The 25,895-nt window shown below is 37.9% G+C and overlaps 2 protein-coding genes across 2 annotated transcripts in view; both read right to left on the bottom strand.

Annotated features, from left to right (window-relative positions):
- gpr17 (G protein-coupled receptor 17) lies at window positions 1–6,373 on the bottom strand. Its single transcript, XM_066666070.1, has 2 exons — window positions 6,188–6,373; window positions 1–2,597 (listed from the first exon to the last, which is right to left on the bottom strand). Exon 2 carries the CDS (start codon window positions 2,587–2,589, stop codon window positions 1,573–1,575), a length of 1,017 nt encoding a protein of 338 aa, XP_066522167.1. The 5' UTR covers window positions 2,590–2,597; window positions 6,188–6,373; the 3' UTR covers window positions 1–1,572.
- Window positions 6,374–8,208: 1,835 nt separating this feature from the next.
- The window catches only part of LOC136690925 (unconventional myosin-VIIb), a 29,569-nt gene continuing 11,882 nt past the window's right edge, over window positions 8,209–25,895 (bottom strand). Inside the window, exons 25-47 of the mRNA XM_066663027.1 lie at window positions 25,661–25,821; window positions 25,229–25,355; window positions 24,392–24,511; window positions 23,667–23,840; window positions 21,640–21,867; window positions 21,171–21,338; window positions 20,923–21,040; window positions 20,423–20,549; window positions 18,105–18,271; window positions 17,821–18,002; window positions 17,587–17,705; window positions 17,310–17,464; window positions 16,304–16,457; window positions 15,633–15,788; window positions 13,326–13,431; window positions 13,093–13,206; window positions 12,915–13,002; window positions 12,444–12,550; window positions 12,177–12,362; window positions 11,408–11,524; window positions 11,221–11,304; window positions 9,623–9,742; window positions 8,209–9,033 (exon numbers count right to left, since the gene is read on the bottom strand). Of these exons, the coding sequence (XP_066519124.1) occupies window positions 8,941–9,033; window positions 9,623–9,742; window positions 11,221–11,304; window positions 11,408–11,524; window positions 12,177–12,362; window positions 12,444–12,550; window positions 12,915–13,002; window positions 13,093–13,206; window positions 13,326–13,431; window positions 15,633–15,788; window positions 16,304–16,457; window positions 17,310–17,464; window positions 17,587–17,705; window positions 17,821–18,002; window positions 18,105–18,271; window positions 20,423–20,549; window positions 20,923–21,040; window positions 21,171–21,338; window positions 21,640–21,867; window positions 23,667–23,840; window positions 24,392–24,511; window positions 25,229–25,355; window positions 25,661–25,821 (3,171 nt within the window). The 3' untranslated portion in view covers window positions 8,209–8,940. The remainder of the gene's footprint in view (window positions 9,034–9,622; window positions 9,743–11,220; window positions 11,305–11,407; window positions 11,525–12,176; window positions 12,363–12,443; window positions 12,551–12,914; window positions 13,003–13,092; window positions 13,207–13,325; window positions 13,432–15,632; window positions 15,789–16,303; window positions 16,458–17,309; window positions 17,465–17,586; window positions 17,706–17,820; window positions 18,003–18,104; window positions 18,272–20,422; window positions 20,550–20,922; window positions 21,041–21,170; window positions 21,339–21,639; window positions 21,868–23,666; window positions 23,841–24,391; window positions 24,512–25,228; window positions 25,356–25,660; window positions 25,822–25,895) is intronic.

Genomic DNA, 25,895 nt, shown 5'->3' on the forward strand with positions numbered 1-25,895 from the left:
TTTCTGTGAGCAATGCTGAGGTACAGTAACACGAGAAGCCATAACATCACACCCAGCGTAACAAAATAATAAATAGTGTCATACTCAGAGCCTTTCAGGCAAAATAAGCACATAGATGTGGTTCAATATCCCAAAGATAAGGATAAAAAAAGAAGATGGATAATTGAACAGAAGGTCTATATATAGCATTGCATAGCACCACAACAGTGTAACAACCGTAATGTTTGATATTTTGGATGCATGAAATCATATATGAATACATTACATATGTAATAAGATACAGTTAGTTAGTTATCATAACATATTGTTACGTTTCCCTTCCAGTTACATACAAATTCATAGCAGGCCAAAAAGCATACACAATTTAAACTATGCTTAATGAAGAATACATATGCATACATATTACACAGAGGCCTAGCTTTAGACATCAATTCATGTTTTTAGAGGACCCAACAGTTGTTAGTTAGTTAAGGCAGTTTTTTATAATTAAACATTATATTTTGCATTGTTTTGGCATTAAGCCACTAAGTCAGATGAAGGCATTTATCATATATGAACTAAAAGCTGCTTTTGCCTTTCAAACATTTGCATAAGTTTGGACCATTTTGTGTAGTTAAAATAAATAATAATAATAATAATAATAATAATAATAATAATAATAAAAATAGTGGAGAGTACCATGATTTTCACATTTATGTTCTTCAGAGCTCAGACTCATTCAGAAGATTAAATATTTATCACGTTTTTTTTTTCAAAAAGCTTAAAGGGAAACTCTGGTCAAAGTAGCCAAAATGTAACCTTAGCTGCTTCTGTTGTTAAGTTTCTTAACCATCTCATGTCCCAACAGTCTCTAAAATGGGATTTTCCAGTTTTAAAACTTAGAGTCCCTTCAGATATATCTTGAAGGTAAGAAGACATTTTGAAAAGTCTGGAATTATGTTTTTTTTTTGTTTTTGTGTGTGTGTGTGTATGATGGTTCATATGCTAGTGGTATAAGAGACTTTAAAATATCTGCTAGGGTCTCTCTATTTAGTAGCTTTATCTTCAGGTGTATTGTTAGCATTTAGCATATATTTATTTCCATGTTAAGGATTCCGAAGTATTTTTATAACTACATAATGGGAAATGCAGTGAGAGAACCCTGATGGACAAAAATCCAAAACTGATACAAAACTGTTAATCCTTTAAAACTAATATGTGTGAAAAATGATGATTTACTACAAAGATTTAGCCTTTAGGCTATTGTTCCATGGAGCAATTAAATGACTGATCCAAGAAAAATTTGCCTCAAGTGAAGAGGCTACATTTGTTCATTAGATTCATCTTTTTTTAGTTCATCAGTTTTTAGTTCATGCTGACTTTATTGAAAATTGACCAATTGAGGTCTTTGGTGTTTGCATGATTTCCCTTTGTGATCTCTGGTGCAAAACCTTGTAACACACCTAAATTAAGTGCTCAGGTCTAAGAAACAAAGGTCTAAACCATTTAAAATGGCCTGCAATGAGCCCAAAATCTATAAATCAACTTGGATTCACAACAATTGTTAGCATTCAGCTTTATTACCCTCTCATTTTAAAACTCAGACTTAGCACTGAGGGAGCTCTCATGTGTCCCCTTGAGTTCTCCACTAGTAGCTGCAGAACCTGCTGTTTTATCTCTGCAGAGAAGTCTTTGCACAGTACCTTTGAACTTCTCAGCTCCAAACAAGTAGACCAGAGGATCCAGAGCTCCATTAAGACAGGTAAGAGAGGATGTGAGACGGTTAGCTAGCGCTAGGCCTCGCTTGATTTGGCAGGAAATATCTGGATGTTCATAACCAAGGATAAAGGTGGCCCTGCTCACGTGATAGGGCAGGAAACAGATCACATAGATGAGCATTACCAAGCCAATGGTGCGCAAAGCTCGTAGTTTTAGTTCCGGCTCCAGACGGGAACCTTTCCTCAGGCTGTTTATGATTAGCAAGTAGCAGGAAAGTGTGGCTAAAAATGGTGGAGTGAAAGCAATGGCAAGGGAGATTAGTGCCCGGCGAGAGGCCTTCTCCCTGTAGAGCTGCAAACACACGGTAGATCCATCCATTTCTAGAGTCTGCTGGGTCACCAGTAGGGGCGCCATCGAGATGATCACTAATGCCCATAGAGCAAAGCTTGCAATGTGGGCAAAACGAGCATGACGGACTTTTAGAGAGCTTACAGGGTGAACCACAGCCAGGTATCGATCTCCTGCTACACAAGCCAAAAAGTACAGACTAGCATACATATTTACATAGAAAAGGAAGCCTGCTACACGGCAAGGGACCTCGCCAAACGGCCAGTGGCTTCCTGTCAAGTGGTAGGTTGCACGAAGAGGAAGAATAATCACGTAAGACAGGTCAGCAACAGCCAGATGCATCAAGAACACATTGGCTGGAGAGGAGGGCCCTCTCTGACGAGAGAAGATCCACAAAGCCAAGCTGTTTCCATTAAGCGCCAAGAGGAAGACTATAATGTAGTACAAGCCAAACAACAGGTTCTCTGCTGAGTTGTCCACAGGAACACAGCCTTCCACAGATTGATTAGACGCCAGGGTGGAGACCAGTGACGATGACTCCATCTTTGTAACTAAGATGAAACAAAAGAATAGAAAGATTGCTCATAGTAAAACAATAATTAAAGCAATATATCAGCTAGTAGTCCCAAATATTTAAGTTTTTCACAATAACCACATGCTGTTTGGGAGTTAAACTTTAAACAATTTATAGCTTTAAGAGCCTCTGGATGGCCTAGAAGTTGCAAAACGTTTGTGTGTGTGTGTGTGTTTGATATATTCACTAAGCCATCTCTTGAACCCTTTAGCTAATTATTCTAAACATGGTATTGTGAAAATGAGAATATTTAGAAGCACATACTTTTGGGTTCATTTTCACATCAAGGGCTATTTCCTTGTTTCCAGTCTTTAACCTTTCTGAGTTTATAATATGTTAATGAAAATATAATCGTATCTTATTGTTGGGTAGTGTTAATGAGGACACCTGATAATTAAATAAGCTCTAAATTAGGGTTGAAACATTTATTTAACATTGAAATCACAATTATAATGAGTTCAATGTTCAGGAGTTGAAGAGCTGCAATTATAATCACACTCTACCTCAACTCAATGATAGTCTGATACTCTACATTTAACAATCAAAATTAAACCAGATATTCTTGGTTTATGGTTAAAATATAGGACCTTCATTTCTAAAAATGAACATATATTAAAATTAACAATTGCATGCATCTCTACAGACATATAAATCACTTAAGCTTCATTTGCCAGCACTGATTTTTTTCTCTTAAAAGTTGACATTTTTACGTGATATGAAATGCCAACTATAGACTTGACCCTGAAATTCCCAAAGGTATAGATTTCTAAACTCTCCTTTTCACATGATCCATTTCAGAACAGTGACCCAAAAGCCCCAAGGATTGGTACAGTGAGTGAATCACAGACCAAAAAGACTGGGATCCCCTCAACATTGCATAACTCTAAAGCCAGCCAGAGGCTTGAAATGTGTCCCTCGGTGTGAGGTGTGTGTACTGCATTTCCTAAGAAATACCTCAGTCACACTTCTGGCCCTTTGCCTTTACCACTGCAGTGTGAGTGCAAGCAGAGTTCACAGAGATGAAGTTTTTTATTTGTGTGTGCTTGTTATGGGGATGTGTGAGAGGGGGCTGTTTGGTGTTTGGCTGTAATACGCTATCTCTCTGAAACAGGAGTCGTTGGCTCAGGGGAATGTGCAGATGTATTGGCTCCCTGAATGCAGGCGGTTGTGGCAGGATCTGACAGCCGCACCCGTGTCATGAGATTTCAGTACAACACCCTGCTATTTTCTTACAGCTTCACATAGCTGTTTCCAGGCAACCTTATCTAACGCAGGAATTGTATGATTTATTAAGAGCTGGAGGGATTTTAGGGAATTTAAGTCATCAGACAGACCATGTCATTGACAACTCATATTAGGCTTAACTGTAAACATTCATGTTTCTGCGAATCCCAACATTTTCCTTGTGCCAAGAAATAACGATATCTGTAGTTATTCATTCCACTCTCCATCCAAATCAGCTACAGGTTGTTCACGACTGGCACTAAAACCCTAAGATGTAATCAGTTGTTCAGAATAATTTGATGTAGAGTGCTCCATGACAGAGTCTAAATTGTCACATAATCAGTCTCTAAATGTTATTTTGCAGAAAGATATTGTATGAAATGCCTATAAATATGCCACCTGATGTTTGAGACATTGTTTTATAATAATTGTAAAATTAATTTGTAGAATTTTTTTTTATTAAGGGACATGTGTGTTGATCTAAGACTCTATAGCATACAAAGTAAACTATTTATTAATTGATTTCTTATTTAATATACCACTATATTATCACTTTCAATATTGCATAATAACAGATGGCTGATTTATTCACTTTAATTTTGTTCAATAAAATCAAATGGCTAAATATGCATTGTACGCATGGTGACATTTCACATCTACGTATTGTCAGTTAATCTTTTCTTGACTTTTCTTGGCTCTATTAGTGTACCAAAATACGTTTCACCTATGGTTAGATTAATTAAGTGCAGATGAATTTCTGCACTTTCTGAAGTTCTGAAATACAAAGATAAATCAAATAGAAGCAACACAGATTTACATCCAATAATGATCATCTTGCCAAGAAAAGCTCACAACTGGCTTATGTTAAAGCAAGTTAAGCAAACTCAATATTTTCAGAACCCTGAACATGTGAAAAGGGTGTGTTTTGGGGAGTGTTAAAGACCTTGAGGCCTTTGCTGTAGGGAAGGACAGGACATTGGAAGTAAGTGGGAGGTAAACATTAAAATTCCAATCTCACCAAGCCCTTCAGTAACAGAGAGATTAAAGCAGACTTATAAAATGGTGGGGTTTGGGAGACAAAGCTGCTTTGGACTGTTCTTCTTTGCAACTGATGACTTTTTCAGATCTAATCTCTGAATGGAAATTAAGCTGCAGATTTAAGGGCATGGCTCTTGCCCATGGACACAAAGATTTCTAATCAGTGGGATTTTGCATTAATAAATATTCTCAGGAGAGAAAAAACAGCAGTTTGCCTGGTTACTGTCTTTTTTAAACTAGAAGGCTCTGCAGATTAACTTCTGTTTCCTTGAGAATTCCTGAATAAAAATCTGGCCTTTAGACTGAGAAAAGGTGGAGGGAGTTTCTTGGACTTTGTGCAGAGCTGGCACCACACACAAAGGCCACACAAGCAATCCTGGGCTTGAGGCTGTTCAGAGATTGTGTGAGAGAGTGTGTGTTTGTGTGAGAGAAAAGTCTATTTCTACAAAAATGTAACTATAAAAGAAACAAAGAATAGTCCAGCAAAACGTATATTTTTAGTAGTATATGAGTATATTTAGTAGTACTATATTTCTAGTAGTAAACACATAAAATATTACACCTGATTTTCTCCCATCGACTTTCTCCAGAATTTCAGTCTCTAAATATTCTTCAAAAAGACTGAAGTTGTTTAGTAATTGGACCATTCTCATTCAAATGTCAGAGTTGTATTCAGCTCCATAGCCTTAAGTCCAAACGGTATCACATTGTGGATGATACTACAGAAACATATTTTTCTGATAAATTTAGACAATTATATTTTAATGTTAAACCCTTAATCTATTATTGTGTTCTGAGAATACCCCTGCATATAATGCCAGGAAAGGTATATAGTTATAGACATCTAAAGGATAGAAAATTTTCATTAAAATCTCAACAAACACGAATCAAAAGTTGCTGTTTTTTTCCTTTTAATTAACATACAGGTGCACTAAATTAATACTCTAAATTAACATGATTCTATACAGTATATACACTTTTAAACTGGAAAATGATTAAATTATTATGAGTTATTAGTTTAAGCAATAAACATATAGACCTTAATAATCCTATGATAATCATGCATTAACCTTATGATGTTAATCATTCTCTTATGAGATTAATATGTAGTCTCTTATTCAAATTAGAAATATATTGAACAATTACTTCAGCAGTATATGCATTTATGTATTTATGTAAAAGTCACAAACACATTCTTCAATTTAGGTTGCAATACATTTTGGTTTAAAGACAGAAGTTAAAACTGAAATTTTTCTGGAGTAATTTTAGATAAATTCTATAAGTTCAGTGGGAGGCTAGACTCACCAATGTTTGTTGTTCTGAAGAGAGTTGAGCAGCACAGGAGATGTAGAGTGTAAAGTAGAGGAGCGTAGACGAGAAGAGTCTAGAGGAGAGGAGTGTAAAGTGTAGAGGGAGTAAGTTGGCTTTAGCGGTGGGTCTGTTAACAGCTGCTGTGAGAGCAGGAGATGATCCAGCAGCATGTGTGGAGGAGTGAGTAGCACACTGAAGTGAAGACCCTAATACACTGAAGACCACATGTCTCCTTTCTGTGGCATTTTTATTTTTTCTCCAGATATGTTTACTATGGCTCTTTTCGTGCCCACAGCAAATGTGATTACAAAAACCCAGGCCAATGGGACGGCTCTGGCGTGACCCCTTAACCCCAGCCTTTCTGCGCAATGCCATTTTCCTCTGAGAGCCACTTGTGCACTCCACAAAGGCTTGAGTCAGAAGATGCGGTGCATTTCGACAGCGGGAGAATAATGGCGTGCCTTTGCAATGTAGAGTCATGCATGGTGCCATGGCAACAGGGCCTAGTGGTGCACGGAATATACCAACACCCCCCAAAAATGTCTCTGTTTTCATCCATATAAATACACCCAGTAATTTGTTGGGCTGGTTAAGGTTTATGGCATAAGGCCAAAGAGTCCAACCATTGTGTAGCAGGACGAGCCAGACGGAGGAGCCCCCCCCCACAGTGGTCGCTTCACAGCAATGGAATGCCTGAAAACTGAAAGAAAATACAAGATGACCCTAGAGGCTTGGGCCTTGTTGCTTTGGTCCCTGCTGTGTTGGGGGCCCGCACGCATCAGAGATTGGGGCGGCAGAGGGCAAAAATCCTCTCATCATGTGATCTTGGGACAGATGTGGAAAAGAGGCCCAAAGGAACAGTGGGGGTGCTAATAATCTGTCTTTCATTCTGGATGTCCACAGCTGTGTAGTGCACACATCACTTCTTTCTCTTCAGTTCAGACACGTCCTCATCGATATGCAAATACAGCACGGTCCTTTGAATGAGGGCACTATTTGGGCCTCTCATACTCCCCTAAACTCTGTCTAGTAATACACTGCCAAGTCTTAATTGGGACAGCTCCAAGCCTCTGTATTTAACACACAGTGTTTAACCCCCCATTTAATCAGAATAAAGAGCATCTTCTTCATTCACACAATGGTTCCCATGTTCCCAAGAAGAGATCATAATATATAGAGTTGTCTTCACTTATTTAGTTTCCAAAATGTGTCTTAAAAGTAAAAAAAATGTGTATTAAGTAAAGAAGGTAATTGGACCCATAACAACTATGCATACCCTTTTACTCTTACACCATCAATCACATTATCATCACATTTACATTTATATCATTGGCTTGTGCAGGCAAATGTAACATTAAGGGACTTATAAATACGTTATTGCTCTATTGTGTCTGACTTGTATGGGTAGGGAATCAAAACCCAATCTGCCATGTAGAGAAATAACTGTCCAATTCTGATACACACTGCAAAGCTTTCATCTCTGAGAGACAGGGGAAATTCAAGATCCACTCTCGTTTCAGATCTGAGAAAGTTTTTTGTCCAACCTTCCACTGTGAGAAAATCTCAAAGCTATGGATCTGAAAGGATGTGTAGCTTTCACAAAGCTGCCACTGAGAAAAAAAAAGACAAAGAAGTAGAAAACTGGCAAATCAAAGCAAACCAAAAAATAAAAGAGGTTGAAGTTTTCTAGAACACTGGACTGGCCACACCAGAGTCCAATCCTCAAGTTTCCCATAAAGTATGGCAGTTACAAGAAGGCAAATAATGAACACATTACATAAAGGACAGTCTATTGCTATATTAATTTTTTTAATTTTTCATATTTCATTGCGGATTCAGCAAAATAAATACACTTTATAAATTCTGACTTAAAGTTTGAAGGGTCTAATAAGGTTTGAAACTTATTACAGTTGCAATATAATGATTCTGCACAGTTTAATAAACACTCCACACTGAATGATGCTTCTATAATCATAAGACTCAGCTCCAGTAAAAGCAATAACCAATGAGCAATGTTATTACATTTTATTTGATTATTTTCACCAAAGCCATTCCATTCTTGATTTGACATCCAAAACACATTGAAATGTGAGCTTTAAGTTTAAGCAGTACTTGATTATGTCAAGAACGCCCTGATTAACTGAGCTCTAATAGACTTTATACGAGAACATGAGTTAAGCAGTGGCATTTTGGCAATGACTGGAAAAGTGTGGAAATACTCTGACCTTTAGATGATAAATAAACATAATATTAGATCCAGTAGTCTGAACAGAAACAGAACTGATCCAAAACAGCAAACTTAATGTTATATGGCAAGAAAATCAATAATGAGTGCGTTTTAATCACTAAGGAGGGTCCAAAAATCTGAGTACAATTTATTTCAACAATCATTAATAAATTAATACATAATACAAATTTAGAGTTACTATTGAAGTAAACATCATTTTAAAGTATTTTTTTTTAGCATTAGCATTCTGTAGGGGAATAGAAAGGTGAAAAAATGTACATTCTCAAATTAAAAAAAAAAATGGTGGAAGTAGTGAAGCTGTGATTACAGCAAAAGAGACTACTTAAAAAATATTTTGACTTTCTCTATGCTATTGATTGTGCACTCAGACCTATGGGCCCTACTGTACATTATTAATGATTTATAACATTCGTAACTTGTATACAGTGAATGGTGATGTTTGTAAACATTAGTAGGAGTGAGTAGGTTAACAGTTTCATAAGTCTCCCTGAGGTCTCACTCAATTAAAATGGTGGTTTCTGGGTCTCTGTGCTCTTGTCTCGTTCAGATACATGTTGGCATAAGACGTCAACAAGTCGTCCATTTTGTAGCCCTTGGGAAATATTACAAACATAGTAATTATGTGGAGAGCTATAGAAACATTCTGAAAAGTACAAACCTTATTTCCAAGAATATTTCCAAAAATCATGCAAAGAAGAAAACATATATAAATAGGACAGAGAAATGTGCTGCTTTATTTAGGCTTGAGCTCATTTAAACTGGACTGAAGTGAAGAAGTGTCCTGTGGTCCGACAAAACAGTTCTCTGGGCTAACAGTTCCTCTGGGCTAACAGAGAGACCATCCGGCTTGTTGTATATGCACAAGTTAACAGCCAGCTTCTATGATTGATATAGGTGTGTATTAGTGCCCACAGCATGGGTAACCGTTAATGCTGAACGATATATATATACAGGTTGTGGAGCAACATGCTGTCATCCCCATGCTGGTTACCTCAATTTAGAATGCTGTTAAAAGAAGAGCTGATGCAAGAGCTGTTGCTGGCATCAAATTCAGAATGGGTAAATATTTCTCAATTTCAACATCTGAAATGTTGTCTTTGTACAGTTTTCAATTAAATATGTGCATAATTGGCACATATTTAATGGCAATGTGGTTTGCATTATTATTGAATGTTACTCACCAGTGATGTTTCACAAAGGATCTTATTCCCTTTGATCAGGTTTCCTACAGTCATATGGAAGTATGTGCTTCCACTGCACCAGTTTGCAATCTTATTCAGAGGATGTGTTGCTAGAATATCCTTAAAAAAAGAAGAGGAGATGTTTATGACCTGATTCATAAAAAAAATCTAACTAAAAAATCAAAGCTTTCAATAAAACTGTAATTGTGTATTGTCAGCAACAAGATAAAGACCTCATACAGTTATATGCATAAAACTTGGGTGCCCTTAACCCAGTTCACATGTTTTGCTTCCTTAGACCAGTTGTATGTGCAAAACAATGGCCATCACACAACCTTTGCTCATTTTTCCTGCTTCCAACAAAACAGCTTCAAGAAATGACTGTTCACATGCTGCTGAAAATATCCCACCCCTTCAAAAATGCAATCAGCAGAAGATAAGAACTGTTATATACCTCGCCTTGCAGTGGTTTTGATCTTGTGGCTGATCAGTGCACACACACAAACACACACACACAGATGCACTACATTACATTTACACCAAGGGCATAGGAATGAGCATGGATGGAAGTGATGTGTCCCCACCAATATTCAGCGATTATTGAATTTTCTCACTAATAATTAAAAAAAAAAAAACCTGATCTATCAACGTCTCGTTGACCTAGTGGTGCAGAAAGGCTTAAAACACCGTCTCTACTCGAGTCCTTCCTCCCCATAACACATATGACCAGTGTGATTGGCTGTGCCTTTCCCTGCTGTCACGTGAGACTCTGTAGCTACGTTTGGTTGTTGGCCACGCCAAAACTGGAAGGAAAACTTTCCAGTCATATGCGAGACTTACTGTGCAAGACTCAGGTGCAATGTGGGTGAAAACGTGTGTGTGTCAAAAGCAAGTGAGGATGGCAGCAAAAAAGAAAATTGTGAACATAAGAATCTATTTTTCAAAGAAACGTGTAAGTCACTTAAATTTCACTAATGATATGAGTCCAACGTTAATGGCAATGCTAGGCTTTGGCGCACAGCATACAGCAGGCTAAAATCATCTGTAGCTGTGAATAACAGGGTTTGCAAATGTTTTGTCAGTCATTGATTTGTCATTAATTCAACATTATATAATTAATAAAAGCACATAGAGTAGCATATGTAGTGCATCTATCTATGTCCTTGCACTACGCTGTGATCAAAACTGGTTTGATATACACTATATATTCCAAACAGGTGAACTAATTTTCTCTGTTGTGAGCCCAGCATGGACACAGGATACTCGGGTTTGAAGACACCGGTGGTGTAAACTTGGTCCAAAGGGGTAAAATCTACCCCAGATTTTTTTGTACTATGTGTTTAAATTTAATGCATTATCCTCGTCCTGTACATGTTAAATTCATATACAGATTTGTATTGTATTAGAATTACTTTTTACAGGTGGACATTTCCCCCCCATTTTCCACTAATGGTGTTTGTTGTATAATTGATAGGTCAGTTTTTTTTTAGTTGTCATGTTCCTTTATATTACCAGCACTTTTCTACAGAATACTTGAAGAACCCCATGTATTCAGTACTGCTAATCATTTTTCCTCTAATGAGCTCACAGGTCTTTACCTTAGTTTTAGGGTGTATGATTGTAACCCCTTGTTTGCTGATGGCAATTCTCACAATGTCTGGAAAACTTGGTTCAGATGTTTGCTGTAATCAGAAAGTTTTACACATCAATACATATATGATAATGGCCCAAATCATCAAAAATCACATAGCTCAACTTCCAAGAACAGTATGAATAATTAATTACCTTTACTTCAAAGAAGGCACAGCCAAATGTGGGCCATTTAAAGACCACTTTCAGAAAGCCAACCATGGCCTCCTCCACTGTTATGCCTGCCTGTTTGTTGTATGCAGCAAATATGTTCTTCGAAAAATGAAGGAACAGCGTATTATATTTACAATTTGTAAACAGTAAGATACATATAGTTAAAAATCAAACAAATGTTAACATTTCTGGCATATCAAAGCCTAGCAAATGATTTATTTTTTGACATGATTTAAAAACCCAACCTGAACAATAACTGGATGTGAATTAATTAACTTCCATTAAACATATATTTATTTTATTTATCAATCTACAATTTCAGAGACTTGGCAAATTGTTCCTACTCTAAAGATTTAAAAATTATTTAATAAAAATAAATAAATAACTCTGAACACTACCAAGCAAGCAAACAAACAATAAATATAGATAATAAAATAAATAAATATTAGCCAGGCCCAGAATTAGCAATACATTTTAATTTTCAACTGGTTTGTGTTTACTCTTAGACCAACAGTTTTCTATAGGATTTAAACTGGAAGCTGATCAGGCAACAACATCAATCTGAAGGATCTTTCTTGATGTTCCTTGTTGTGTGAACATTATTTTTTTTAATTCCCTTAATTTCTGATCATTAGTCTTTAGAGAGAAGTGGTCCTTTTTGTAATATTCAATTTAATATTAATTGTTAATACACTTAAGACATACTTAATAATTTTTTTGTATGGGAGTGTATCATGAGAATTCTTCATACCTTTTTCCAGTCCTCTGCTGACATGGCTTTGAGCTGGTCATTAGGAACGAGCTCTTTCAGCATCTTAGGGATCATGACAAACTGACTTTTATCATTATCCACCTTCATTCGGAAAAGCATAGCCCCCAGCTGCACCATGTCCTCTTTTGTGCAGCGGTGGTACCCTCTCAGATATTTTGGCAACTCCTGCATAGGAAGAAATTTAAAGTAAGACAATGGGCTATGACCATACCCAGCTAGAAAATTCAGACCACGATCTTTGTGAACCTGAGGTAAGTGGAAGATGCGGTCAGCTTCCAGATCCCTGCCAGGAATGACATTGAACCACAGTTTCCTCATGAAGTACACAGTGTATGGCATACTCCTTGGTCCTCCTGCAGTTCAAGCACAAATTCATAGCATATGTTATTGAAGGATTTACTGTCACTATAAACACTAAACCAGCTTTATTCTTGGATGCAATAGTTGGAGCAAGAGTGCACACATCCAGAATATAATGTGCTTCATCGGAAAAAATCCACTGATATGTGAAATATTAATATATTTGCTAGTTTAAAAAACTAATTGCCAAACAAAAATGATTTTTTACTCTGCTGGTACATATACATAAAATACATAATATAGTGTTTTGATGTTGTCAATTATTCCATAGTATTAACTGTGTAATAAGCTGAATAAAATGCTGACAAGGCATGTTTTACAGCTGATCACAGGACCTGTATCATGCTATAAACTTACCATCCTTTGCCATCTTAGTTGTTTTGGACCAGTCAGTGATCTGCCTTAGACTGTCAAAAAAGTAGTCTGCCTCATTCAGACTCAGAACCTAACAGAAACACAATCATTTAGCAAGTTAAGTGCATCCTGTATGCAAATATAGGCATGAAATTAATTGTAGCATAAACTCTGCACAGACCTTGTCTGGAGTTTTGACAAAAATGCTGAAACCATCCTCAGAGATCAGCTCAAGTTTTGTGGCAATGGATCGAACCAAGTCTTTGACCTTAGTGTTAGTCGAAACTTCAAATATCTGCCCACAAGACAGTGGAAAATAGAGTAGAATTTGTGAACTAAACAGATTCACTCATGCCAACCAACATCTTGTAGTTTTGCACAAATGCTGTTTTGTGTTGATTGGCCCTGATTTACCTCCTCTGTGTCATTAGGGAAATGGATTTTGTGGAAGATCTGAGTGCTGTTCTGCTGAATAGCATCCACTTCTACCTGGTGAGGAGGAAGCTTCCTGGGCTCAGTTCTATTGGAGAAAAAAAAATATATATATAAATATAAAGTTTCTGAACAAAGTTCTGCTTTTAACCCTGGACCTTAAACGCATTTGCTTTTTTAAACCTCTTATAGTCTAAGCAACATTTCAGTTACTAATTGAATGCATGGTATTCTAATTATTATTAATACATATTATTTAGAGCAAACTTTTGTTAAATGTGTATAAAGTGTATAGAGAAGCAACAGAACCAAACATGCTGCCATTTTGAGGCATCAAACTTATTAATATGAATATAAATTTACTGTATATTGTATACTATTACACTTTTACACTTTATTTTTTTATTTATTTTTTTATTTTTTTATTTTATTACTATAATGAAACACATTAATAACATGGGCAGCACGGTGGCGCAGCAGGTAGTGTTGCAGTCACACAGCTCCAGGCACCTGGAGGGTGTGGATTCAAGTCCCACTCTGTGTGAGTGAGGAGTTGTGTGTGTTCTCCCCGTGTCTGCGTGGTTTCCTCCAGGTGCTCCGGTTTCCCCCCCCGCAGTCCAGAAACACATGTTGGTAGGTGGATTGGCGACTCAGAAGTGTCCATAGGTGTGAGTGTGTGTCGCCCTGTGAAGGACTGGCGCCCCCCTACAGGGTGTGTTCCCGCCTTGTGCCCAATGATTCCGGGGAGGCTTCAGACACACCCTAACCCTGAACTGGATAAGCGGTTACAGATAATGAATATTAATAAAATATTCCTAAAGAATTAAAATTTTGTTCTCCAAGTGTCATCAACCATGCTCCATATATTGCAGTGCATCTAACAATAAAAACAATGCAGGGTTTTTTTTATTCAGAGATGGAATACATGATAACACATAGAACAGATTCTGATTTTGAAAAGGTTTTGGACACCTTAGATATAATGAGACCCATTATTTGACCCATTCATTTTAGCCAGTAAGAGTAAAATGTAAAATGGTTTCCCATGACTGGAGTATTAAATTAGCCACATTTCAAACAGGCCCTGCACTAATGCTTTGAATGTATGCTATTGTTAATAACATAACACATATCTGGACATAGCAGTTTCAGTTATAATCTGAGCTACATTTTGTAATTAAAGAAACATTGCATATGTTAGGTTTCTTGATTTTGGACACATTAAAGTATTTATGTAGGCTGCACATATAACAGTGGCTATAAATGTGCACAGTGATCTGGTCTTTGTTTTATGAGCCACTGGCTGAAAAACATAACACACATGCACTGAGGGATATGCTCCAGGGCTTTAGACACACTTCCAAAGTTCACAGCTTCAAAGCCTTATGTGCTTGCTATTCAAAACCACACAAGAGTCAAACGGTTTGAAAATGCCAAACTGTAAAACCTTTGCATATCTCGTTTCATCCAAATTCTCTGCTACAGTATTGAGCTGAAGAATTAGATGTAGACAGTTTTTTCAACTGTTTTTTTTATACATTTTTTTAACTAATATTACATTTAGTTCATCAAAACTGCACAAATATGTACCTTCAGAGAAACAACTAGTTTCTTGAAGCCTATGTACCTTATGTAAGCTTTAATATGGCCAATGTAACGTTTTCATTTAACTTACAGTACTGAAGACGGACACTTGAGGGGGCCACCCTAAGTGACGTGAGGGGCACCAGCCCCAAAATGGTTCAGTAACTTTTTCTTTTGAGAGTTTAGGCAATGGCAATAGGTGGCAAATTCAGGTCCCTCAAGAAAAAAAAACTGCCCTGACACCTCTGTGTGTGGTTTTGAATCATTAAAGATGCCAGGCAGTTAGAAAGAAATAATGGATAAGATTTTTACTTTTGCCACATCTGATATAAATGCATGGCTGAAGGAGTTTGCTAAATAATTAACTAAACCTAAAAAAATAAATTAAAGCTTTCGCATTTCTAATTGTTGAAATTGTAACATGGACATTTTTAAACAAGTACCTAAGAGTACATCATTAATTTCATTATATTTATGAACATTGTGTATAGTCGAACAATGTAGTTCAGCTCTATAAAACAGCTTTTCGCTTTTATTAATTTTCTCAGTAGGCTCAATGGAAGCTGTCCGACAGCCATTGAAACTCATATGTATGGCGCTAGGTAGACGATATTTAAGATTCAGCCTAAGATTTTTGATTACTTTTTACTTGCATGCTGCCTGTGCTTGTCCATTGTGACACAGTGATAAAGAGGTAGTGTTTACCTCAGAGCTCCCTGTAATCTATGCAGACAGTCAGAGGCCAGCTTCTCTCTCTTCCTAGTGTCCAGAAAACGATGGACATGCTTCAGCAGAGAGTTACTAGGGGGAAAGAGACCACAGCACAGCCACAGCAGCTGCCATCCCTGCTCCAAACTATACCTGTGACAGAAACAACACTTTTTTATTTTATTTTACTAAATGACATTATGCTGCTGCATGTATACTTCTACTCAGGTTCTGAGAAAATATTTTACTTTTAAAATAGACTCATTGCTATTTCATTATTATAGCATGCATATATATATATATATATATATATATATAAATAAAATGTACTAATTATTTTTCTATATTTTATTCTTTAAAATGTATTAATAATTTAGCTAATTATTTATCTTGTGCATTTTAAGATCGGAACTGGACATGAGTTTGAACATGGAGGCTAAGTGTTGATGAATCTTTCACAAAGAAATCAGTCAGATGACACTTGTAGAGCCAAGTTCAGCAATGCCATCTGTTACAGAGCTCTGGCACAATGTTGCGTAACTGTCATAAGACAAAATGTGCAAGAGGTTAAGATCTAAAAATGTCTTATTCTACAGTGTGGTATACATAATTTTACAAATTCAGCATTTGCCATAGTGGAGTCTTCCACAATCTTAGGACATTCTCACCGATTGTTATTGCTGGTCATCTGCTTAATGATCTGGCAATAGATCTCATCTCTGAGAGCTTCATTCTGAGCAGCAGGGCCAAAGATCTGATCTGTCAGCTCCAGAGGATTCTGAATTTGTCTGGTTGGATAGTCACCCATATACTTTAATACAGGTGCACAGCAAATCAAGTAAAGGAATTACAACCACTAAAATATGTTATTATTACACTTATTAAAAAAACATTATAAACCCATCAGCCAAAACAGTTTCTGATTAAAATCTCAAGCAACACTGCTGTTTGAGCCCACCCTTGCCAGTGTAACACTTATTAACATGCTTTGACCACATTATTATCACTGCAGCACTGAGTATACCACCCAAATAATACTTGCCAGGTGGTGGCCCTGTGGGGACCCTGACATTGATGAATAGGGTGAAATGGGGCAAAGGCTGCAGAGCTACATATGGACTACACTCTAATTGTACACAGATCTGACAGAATGGACAATGTGTGTAGGGATCATGATGTCATTTCAATGTTAGTTATTTGGCTGGTTGGTATGTGGTCCTGTTATATTTAATATATTTATGTCAGTTATGTCTAAGTAGGCCTATGTCAATGGTCATGACGGGATAATGTAGGTGGCCTTGTAATGTTATCTATACTGCCCTACAGTAAAGTATTACTCAAATTTCAAGCAAGCACATTTATAATTTTCGGCTTTTGTTATAGACTGAAGGGGATTATTATTAAATTTTTTATTACAACAAGTTAATTCACTTAATTAAATGTCTTAGCACTGCTTTGAACAGCCGGTTTCAGTGCCTATTCCTTTAAAAGAGAATGAGCCACAGACCAGTTCAGCATGAGAGCCCAGGAGTGAAGAGATTTCCCTTGGTTTTATTTTTTGTCCATTCTCGTACTTCACCATATTTTATCACTAAATCTTTTTCAAAATATGTCCCTTTAAATTACATATCACTATCTAAGTAAATGTGAAAGTATCTGGTATTTAAAGGATATCAGTGAATGCCTGGCAGGCCTGGTGGCTGAGCTCTGGGTTCCCCAATAGCCGCTTCAGCAGAGGCTGTCTAATGGGCTCTCTAGAGTTGGCCCATAGTCTTTCAGGAGCCACATTCTTTGAGATCACCTGCTTGTTTACATCTTTAGTTAGGGGTCTTGGGAAGCAGAGAAATGAATTAGAATTCTGTTTATATTGTTTCAGACAAGACTTTAATATTTTATTTATATTTCATAATAATAAAATGAGACATGATAATGAAAACTAGACTAAAGGTACCTAAAGTACTCAATGGAGAACTCTTTGAGTGTTGCAAGAACCACTCTCTCAGCAGCTTGTCCTCTGAGTGTGTTGTTAATGACGGTCTTCCTCTGATCTGGAGAAAGACTGAGCAAGCTCTAACAAGCAAACAAACAAACAACAATTAGTGACTAGTGTACACCAGTTAATGAAGGAATGATCTGTTCACTTTTCTGCTTGGGCAACTGAATGAAAAACAGTCAAAATCCTTACCAAGACTTCATTAGAGGGTTTGGTTAGAGTGGGCAGAATTAAGATGGCATCTGTAGGTACTGCCCCGTTTTGTCCAGTTCTGTCATTCTGTCCCTTCACCCAGCCACGGTTTGAAGAATAGTCCTCATCTTTAATAAGCAGAATAAGTTCTCCTTTCTTGAATCTGAGGAAAGTGGGATCATCTGAAAGAAAAAAATATTTCAGTAGAATTGTACTCCAAGAAGTAAATTCACAGGTCCTAAAGACCATAGTTTAAGCCCTTGGAAGTCTGAGAGGTAACTGACCTTGCCTGTTGACCTCTTGCAGGGCCACAGCATACAGAGAACGCTCTGTAAGCCCAACCAGGAATAGAGTTACCAGATCAACAATGTCTGCAGCCAGCACTGCATTCAGAGTGAAGTCCCCTTTCAGAGTCAGCAAACACACAGACTGACCAAAAGTCTTCCCTTCTCTACAGTAAGAGGAGAGGAGGATTACACAGTCCAAGAGCAGCTTAAATTAAACATCTCAGAGAGTTGACTTTAAACACACTAAAAAAATGAAAATCAGTTACATTAGCAGAGGTGAATAGTAATATTGCCTATATTTAAATACGTGTACATAAGTACAAATGTGTACTTCTACTCAGATTGTTTTTACTCATATGCTCTTTCTTTTACTGAAGCCCTTACTGTACAAAAGTAACAATACTTGAGTATTGATGTAGGTTAAAACTACTCACATCTAATAAACTTCTAATTAAATAACATCAGAGTTTAACTGTATAGGTGCTGGTCATAAAATTAGAATATCATGTTGATTTTAGTAATTCCATTCAAAAACTGAAACTTGTGTATTATACTCATCATTACACACAGACTGATTTATTTCAAGTGGTCATTTCTTTTAATTTGATGATTATGACTGACAACTAATGGCATGGAGTCGATCAGTCTGTGGCACTGCTCAGGTGTTATATGAGAGCCCAGGTTGCTCTGATAGTGGCCTTCAGCTCTTCTGCATTGTTGGGTCTGGCGTATTGCACCTTCCTCTTCACGATACCCTATAGATTTCCCAAACCCAAATTCAGTATCTCAGAAAATTAGAACATTGTAAAAAGGTTCAATGTTGAAGACACCTGGTGCCACACTCTAATCAGCTCATTAACTCAAAACACCTGCAGAGGCATTTGAATGGTCTCTCAGTCTTCTGTGGTTCTGTAGGCTACACGATCATGGGGACGACTGCTGACTTGACAGTTGTCCAAAAGACGATCATTGACACCTTACACAAGCAGGGCACGACACAAAAGGTCATTGTAAAGAGGCTGGCTGTTCCCAGAGCTCTGTGTCCAAGCACATTAATAGAGAGGCGAAGGGAAGGAAAAGATGTGGTAGAAAAAAGTGGACAACCAATAGGGATAACCGCACCCTGAAGAGAATTGTGAAACAAAACCATGTGATTTGGGGTGCCATGTCATCTGCTGGTGTTAGTCCACTGTGTTTTCTGAGGTACAAGGGTCAAGGCAGCCGTCTACCAGGAAATAGAGTGCCAAAAGCTGTGTCAGTGCCAAAGCTACCAGTACCTGGTTTAAGGACCATGGTATCCCTGTTCCTAATTGGCCAGCAAACTCGCCTGACCTTAGCCCCATAGAAAATCTATAGGGTATCGTGAAGAGGAAGGTGCATTACGCCAGACCCAACAATGCAGAAGAGCTGAAGGCCACTATCAGAGCAACCTGGGCTCTCATATAACACCTGAGCAGTGCCACAGACTGATCGACTCCATGCCATTAGTTGTCAGTTATAATCATCAAATTAAAACAAATAAACACTTGAAATATATCAGTCCGTGTGTAATGAATGAGTATAATATACAAGTTTCACTTTTTGAATGGAATTACTGAAATTAATCAACTTTTTCATGATATTTTAATTTTATGACCAGCACCTGTATATGTCAGAACAGAGGGCATATACACCAATCAACCAATAACATAACCACCTCCTTTTTTCTACACTCATTGCCCAATCTCTCAGCCTAATCTCTTGTAGTGGTGGTGTTACTGTGTGTTGGATTTGTACAAATGGATCAGACACAGCAGTGCTGCTAGAGTTTGTTAACACCACAGTTTACTCCTGGACTAAGAATAGTACACTAAACAAAAATATCCAGCCAACAGCATCCTGTGGGCAGAGTCAGGTGACAACTAAAAAAGGACTAGAGGACAACTGTCCAGCCACAGATGAGCTACTGTCTGACATAACATCTACAAGGTGGACCAACTATTTAGGTGTGTGTAAAAGAGTGGACAATGAGTGGACACAGTGTTTCAAAACTGATCCAGTACAAATGCAACACAAACAGGTCAGAATGATCCACCAACCAATTTATACCTACTCTGTGCTGGTCCTGATCATTGAGGAACAGTGTGAAAGGGGCAAACTAAGGAGCTGGACTACAGTTCAATAATCAGTGGAGCTGAGAGAATGGACAGTGAATGTAAAAATTATCGGTTTAAAATCTGCCCAGAAGAGCCAACCCAGAGCACCACTGTTTTAGAAATATTTGAAGATTGTTTTTTCACATTTCCATTAGCTACATCAGCTAAAGTGCTCTGTACCTCTTAGTGTTTATCCCAGTGACCATTGGGTAAGAGAGCTCCAAAAGCTTCCTCTCACGTTCGTCTAAGAATGTTATTCCAGTCCAGTTGACAGCCATAATGAACTTGTTCTTTGGTAAGGAAGGACCTAGAATGGTTTAAAAATAAACAGTATTACTTTCAAGCTTTTAAACCTGAACTTAAAGCTGTAATACTAAGCTTTTTTGGAGAGACCTCTCTGGTGAAAATGTTTAATTGTATTCAATATATATAAGAAGCATAACATCTGTTGTATTTTTGCACTACAGGATGTAAAGCTGTGGTCAGAATACCCCCCACCAAACTAGATCTGACACCTCTGACTTCCGAACTCAGACAATCAGTGTTTACAACACAGAGACAAATTTCCCCCTCATGATTGAGTAATCCTACTTCTTTCAGTTTACTTAAACTGTAAACCTGAATCTTTAAATGAATTTAATTCTGTAAATACCTTTAAAACATTCAATTTCAGTTAATACCTGAATGCCTGACAACCTCAAAAAACCTCGAAAAAAACATAGGCCACTTCTGACGAGCATAGTCCACCACTTGTGCTTTGATTTCTGCCGGTTTGATTCTTGAGTTTATATAAGGACCCTGGTAGACAAGAGCAACGAGTTCATGTGAATCACATTCCACTTCAAGTTCCATATTCAGTCAATGGTTCATTTCCACACATAATCAAAACTTAGCCATTTCTCAGAGAGTGATGACAACAAGCAAATACCTGGAGGTGTGCAGTGTTGACCATCTGAATCCAATTGGACTCTGACTTGGCCTCTACTAGGGTTGAGTTAACGCAGTCTTGGACCACAGTTTTAGTGTTCTCCATGCTGCTGTCTGAGCCAAACTGCACATAAAAATGTTTCATCGCCAGCTCGACAACATCATCTTCCTGTAAAATACAGCAGTATATTTGTACAGTGGTGTATTCACAAATATAAGTGCTTCAATTGTGGGTAAACTGGGTAACAGGCCATAGTGTAGAAAGAAGGTGGTCTGGAAAGCACAACTAAAATACCTGTTAACCAAAAGCAAATCAGCATTTCATTTATGAATAGTAAATGTATCCTTGTTAATTACTAAAAGTGAATAGTTTGGAGTTGTAAATTAAACGAGCAAAAAAGGTCTCTGATATTTGTACATTTCTGTACTGTACATGCTCAATGCATTACTGTCAAAGCATGGCAGTTTACCTTCTCACACTGGTACTCTCCATATTTCAGGCCTCTTATGACCTGTCTGTAGATGAGGTCAGTGCTGACGCTGTCCTGGCTGCAGTCGTGCCAGGGAGTGAAGATTTCTTTGCGGAAATAGAGGCGCCAGGGGGCATGCTGCTCCTTTCCGCCCTTTCTCCTCACCTCCTGCTCACACTGAGAGATGGCATCCATCACATGCTCACCCCTACAGCCGAGTGACCACACCTGAGAAGATAGAGAAACAATGAAATGCTATTAAGAACAAAAAAACTAGCCATTACAAAAAGAACAAAGCTGCATAAATATTTAAATATTAATTGAAGGTGATTGCTCTAAAAAGGCTAAATAAGCTTACAAACATGATGAGAATTTAACTGACTACATTCATTCACTATCTGCAACCGCTTATCCAGTTCAGGGTTGTGGTGGTTCTGGAGCCCACCCAGAATCACTGGGCGCAAAGCAGGAAAACACCCTGGAGGGGGTGTCAGTCCACACACTTTTGAGTCGCCAGTCCACTTGCCAGTGTTTTTGGACCATGGGAGGAAAACGGAGCAGCCGCAGGAAACCCACGTGGACACGGAAAACAAACAAAACTCCTCAGAGACAGTCACCCGGAGCGGAAACGATGGTACCCTTAACTTAATATTTTGTTACACAACCTTTTAAGGCAATCACTGCAATCAAACAATTCCTGTAACTGTAAGCCTTCTGCACCTCTCAGCAGGTATTTTGGCCCACTCCTCATGAGCAAACTGCTCCAGTTGTCTCAGGTTTGAAGGGTGCCTTTTCCAGACGGCATGTATCAGCTCCTTCCAAAGATGCTCAATAGGATTTAGGTCAGGGCTAATAGAAGGCCACTTCAGAATAGTCCAATGTTTTCCTCTTAGCCATTCTTGGGTGTTTTTAGTTGTGTGTTTAAGGTCATTATCTTGTTACAAGACCCATGACCTACGACTGAGACCAAGCTTTCTGAAACTGGACAGCACATTTCTCTCTAGAATCCCTTGATAGTCTTGAGATTTCATCGCACCCTGCACAGATTCATGTTTCACAGTGGGGACAGTGTTCTGTTGTTGATAAGCTTCATTTTTCTGTCTGGGAACATAGAGCTGATGTGCCTTGTCAAAAGTTCCAGTCTCATCTGTCCATAGGACATTCTCCCAGAAGCTTTGCGGCTTGTCAACATGTAGTTTGGCAGATTCCAGCCTGGCTTTTTTATGATTTGTTTTCAACAATGGTGTCCTCCTTGGTCGTCTCCCATGAAGTCCACTTTGGCTCAAACATCAACAGATGGTGCGATCTGACACTGATGTTCCTTAAGCTTGAAGTTCATCTTTAATCTCTTTAGAAGTTTTTCTGGGCTCTTTTGCTACCATTCGTATTATCCATCTCTTTGATTTGTCATCAATTTTCCTCCTGCGCCCATGTCCATGAAGGTTGGCTACAGTCCCATGGATCTTAAATTTCTGAATAATTTGTGCAGCTGTAGTCACAGGAACACAAAGCTGCTTGGAGATGGTCTTATAACCTTTATCTTTAACATGCTTATCTATAATTTTCTTTCTAATCTCTTAGACAACTCTTTCCTTCGCTTCCTCTGGTCCATGCTGAGTGTGGCACACACCATGTCACCAAACAGCACAGTGACTACCTGTAGCCCCTAAATATAGGCCCACTGACTGATTACAAGATTGTAGACACCTGTGATGCTGATTAGTGGACACACCTTGATTTAACATGTCCCTTTGGTCACATTTTCAGGCGTACCATCATTTTGGTCTAAGCCTGTCTAATGAGTTTACTTTTTAAAGTAATTCTGTTAACCACTGTTCAAATTCAAATGTCGGATTTTCATGTGTTCATTTTCATTGAATTTTTACTTATTATTACTTTTTAAGCCAGATTCAGGTTATTTCGGTGACCATTGGGGGTTTTTATTTCATTAACCGAGGGGTATCAACAATTTTGTTCACATGTGCATGTATCAATCTCTTAACGTCTAATGTTGTGAGGACTCGTACCTTGTCATAGAGAGCCACGTAAATAGCAAAGCCAAAGGTGTCTTGGAGTTTAACCTTCTGTGATAACATCTGACACATTTCTTTAGATGTAGATGCTGAGTCCACTGCCAGGTTCAAAGTCTGTCCATCCATAAGAGTCACAGAGATGGCCATGGGTTTCTTGACTTTTGTGGCCTATGATTTAACACAGAAAGCTTAAGGAAAATGATGAGATATGTCTTATAGTGTTTAGATATTACACTACAGAGGTCATTCTTTTATCATGTTATAAAAACTTACAATGCCCTTACTATTACTCAATTATTAAACACTAATAAACCATAACTCATCATTTTCAGAACAGTTACAATGCTTTTTTTTTTTTAAACATTAAGAAGCCAGTACTCCATACAATGCTCTATACAAAGCAAAATGTCAGGTGAGAAAAAAACAAACAAACACTTTAGAGCACTTTTATTTGTGTATTATTGTCAAAGTCTTTTGTATGTGTCTGTTCTGAAGCCCTTATTAGAGATTATAATAATTTATTTTACAAACTGTGATCAAAATGAAAAAGAACAAAATTAAACAAAGGAGACATGGCACTCAAATCTCAAGAGACAGGAGTAAGCCTCTGTCGTATACGGAGGCCATCAAATTATGGGGTTGAGACTTGAGTAATGCAGCATTATACTGTAGAATACATAATAAAATACAAATTAAAGGGGAGCGTGTGAATGATTCACCTGGAGCTCGAGCCAGCTGGGTGGCTCTCCTCTCACTCCATTAGCCACAGTGCGCCGCAGCCGTTCTGCACAGTATGGAGCGTATCCAACTGGACCCAGACGAATGAAGCTCTGCAGATACTGTAAGGAGGAAGGAAGAGATTACTCAGCTTTTATAACTAAACTGATTAAGGAACTAAAGCAGGTGAGTTTACTCTGTTATATACACTGGAGTTAAAATGTTAATGTAAGAGAGTGTTTTGATGTGGAACAGAGGGTTTCATTCAAGAGAAATATATAAAATAATATTTTAATAATAAAAAGTGATAGGAACAAAAACATTGTTCTCTCTTAGTGACTTGGGTAGATAATCGCAGAGTTTAGGACATTTGACGTGAGAATTATATTACCTGTATCAACTGGGAAATCCTGGCATGTGGAAAACACCAAGATGTTCAAAACATTTACACAGCCTCAAAGAAAATTATTCTTTGAAATGTAAGTGTGTTATGCTTTTGTGTACTCATCCATGGTTTCTATTTCTATTATTGCAAATATATAATAACACATTTCACAACAAATCAGTCTCAATTAATTGGTTTCAACATTCATTCATTCATTTATTCACTGTCTGAAACCGCTTATCCAGTTCAGGATAGCAGTGGGTCCGGAGCCCAGCCGGAATCACTGGGCATAAAGCGGGAACACACCCTGGTGGGGGCGCCAGTCCTTTGTAGGGTGACACACACTCAGACATTCACCCACTGCGCCACTGTGTCACTCTTTGTTTCAACAATCACAACAGTTTAACTAAGCAAACAAATTCCACTTTAACTGAGACAGGTATGTGAGGGTCACCTTGATGAAGCGCTCAGTGGGCGGGAAGATGCCAAGGCAGAGAGAGAGAAGAATCCAGCCACGGAAGAAGCTGCTGCGATTGCCATTTTCTTGGAGCTGCTTACAGATCTGACAGTAGATCTCATCCCTGAGAAACAGAACCTTGATGCTTAAATGTATATTTACTAGCCTAGATGCTGAAGACCATAATGTTAATGAGTTATAAAATTACACTTCACCTTGACACTTGTTGGCATTGAAATGTTCAGAAAATTTATAGTGACCTTAACTTTTACTAACACTGGTACATTTTAGTTCTCTGTATTTTTCACTTCACTGTATCATGAGACATGGTCTAACATACATTCAGATGAGGGAAAGAGGCCATTGTGCTTTGTAGTATTTTTAGCGCATGCAATGTTAGCGCATTGACTCAGTTTGAAATTTACCAACCTTAGGTCACGTCTGACAATGGCATATCCTATAATGATGTGCAACTTTTCGAGGGAGGTGAGTGGGCGGTCTATGGTGGGTCCTTCCACCAGCATTATTTCCTCTTCCTCACTGATCGTCTGCACAGTAGGTGGCTTGGAAACTGAAGTGTCATCTTCTGGCTGTTTATAAAGACATGAAAATGTTATGACTGAGAATTAACATCCTATATTTTAACACATTTTTATAAAAATTC

The sequence above is a fragment of the Hoplias malabaricus genome, chromosome 3 (assembly GCF_029633855.1).
Source record: "Hoplias malabaricus isolate fHopMal1 chromosome 3, fHopMal1.hap1, whole genome shotgun sequence".
Classification (NCBI taxonomy): domain Eukaryota; kingdom Metazoa; phylum Chordata; class Actinopteri; order Characiformes; family Erythrinidae; genus Hoplias; species Hoplias malabaricus.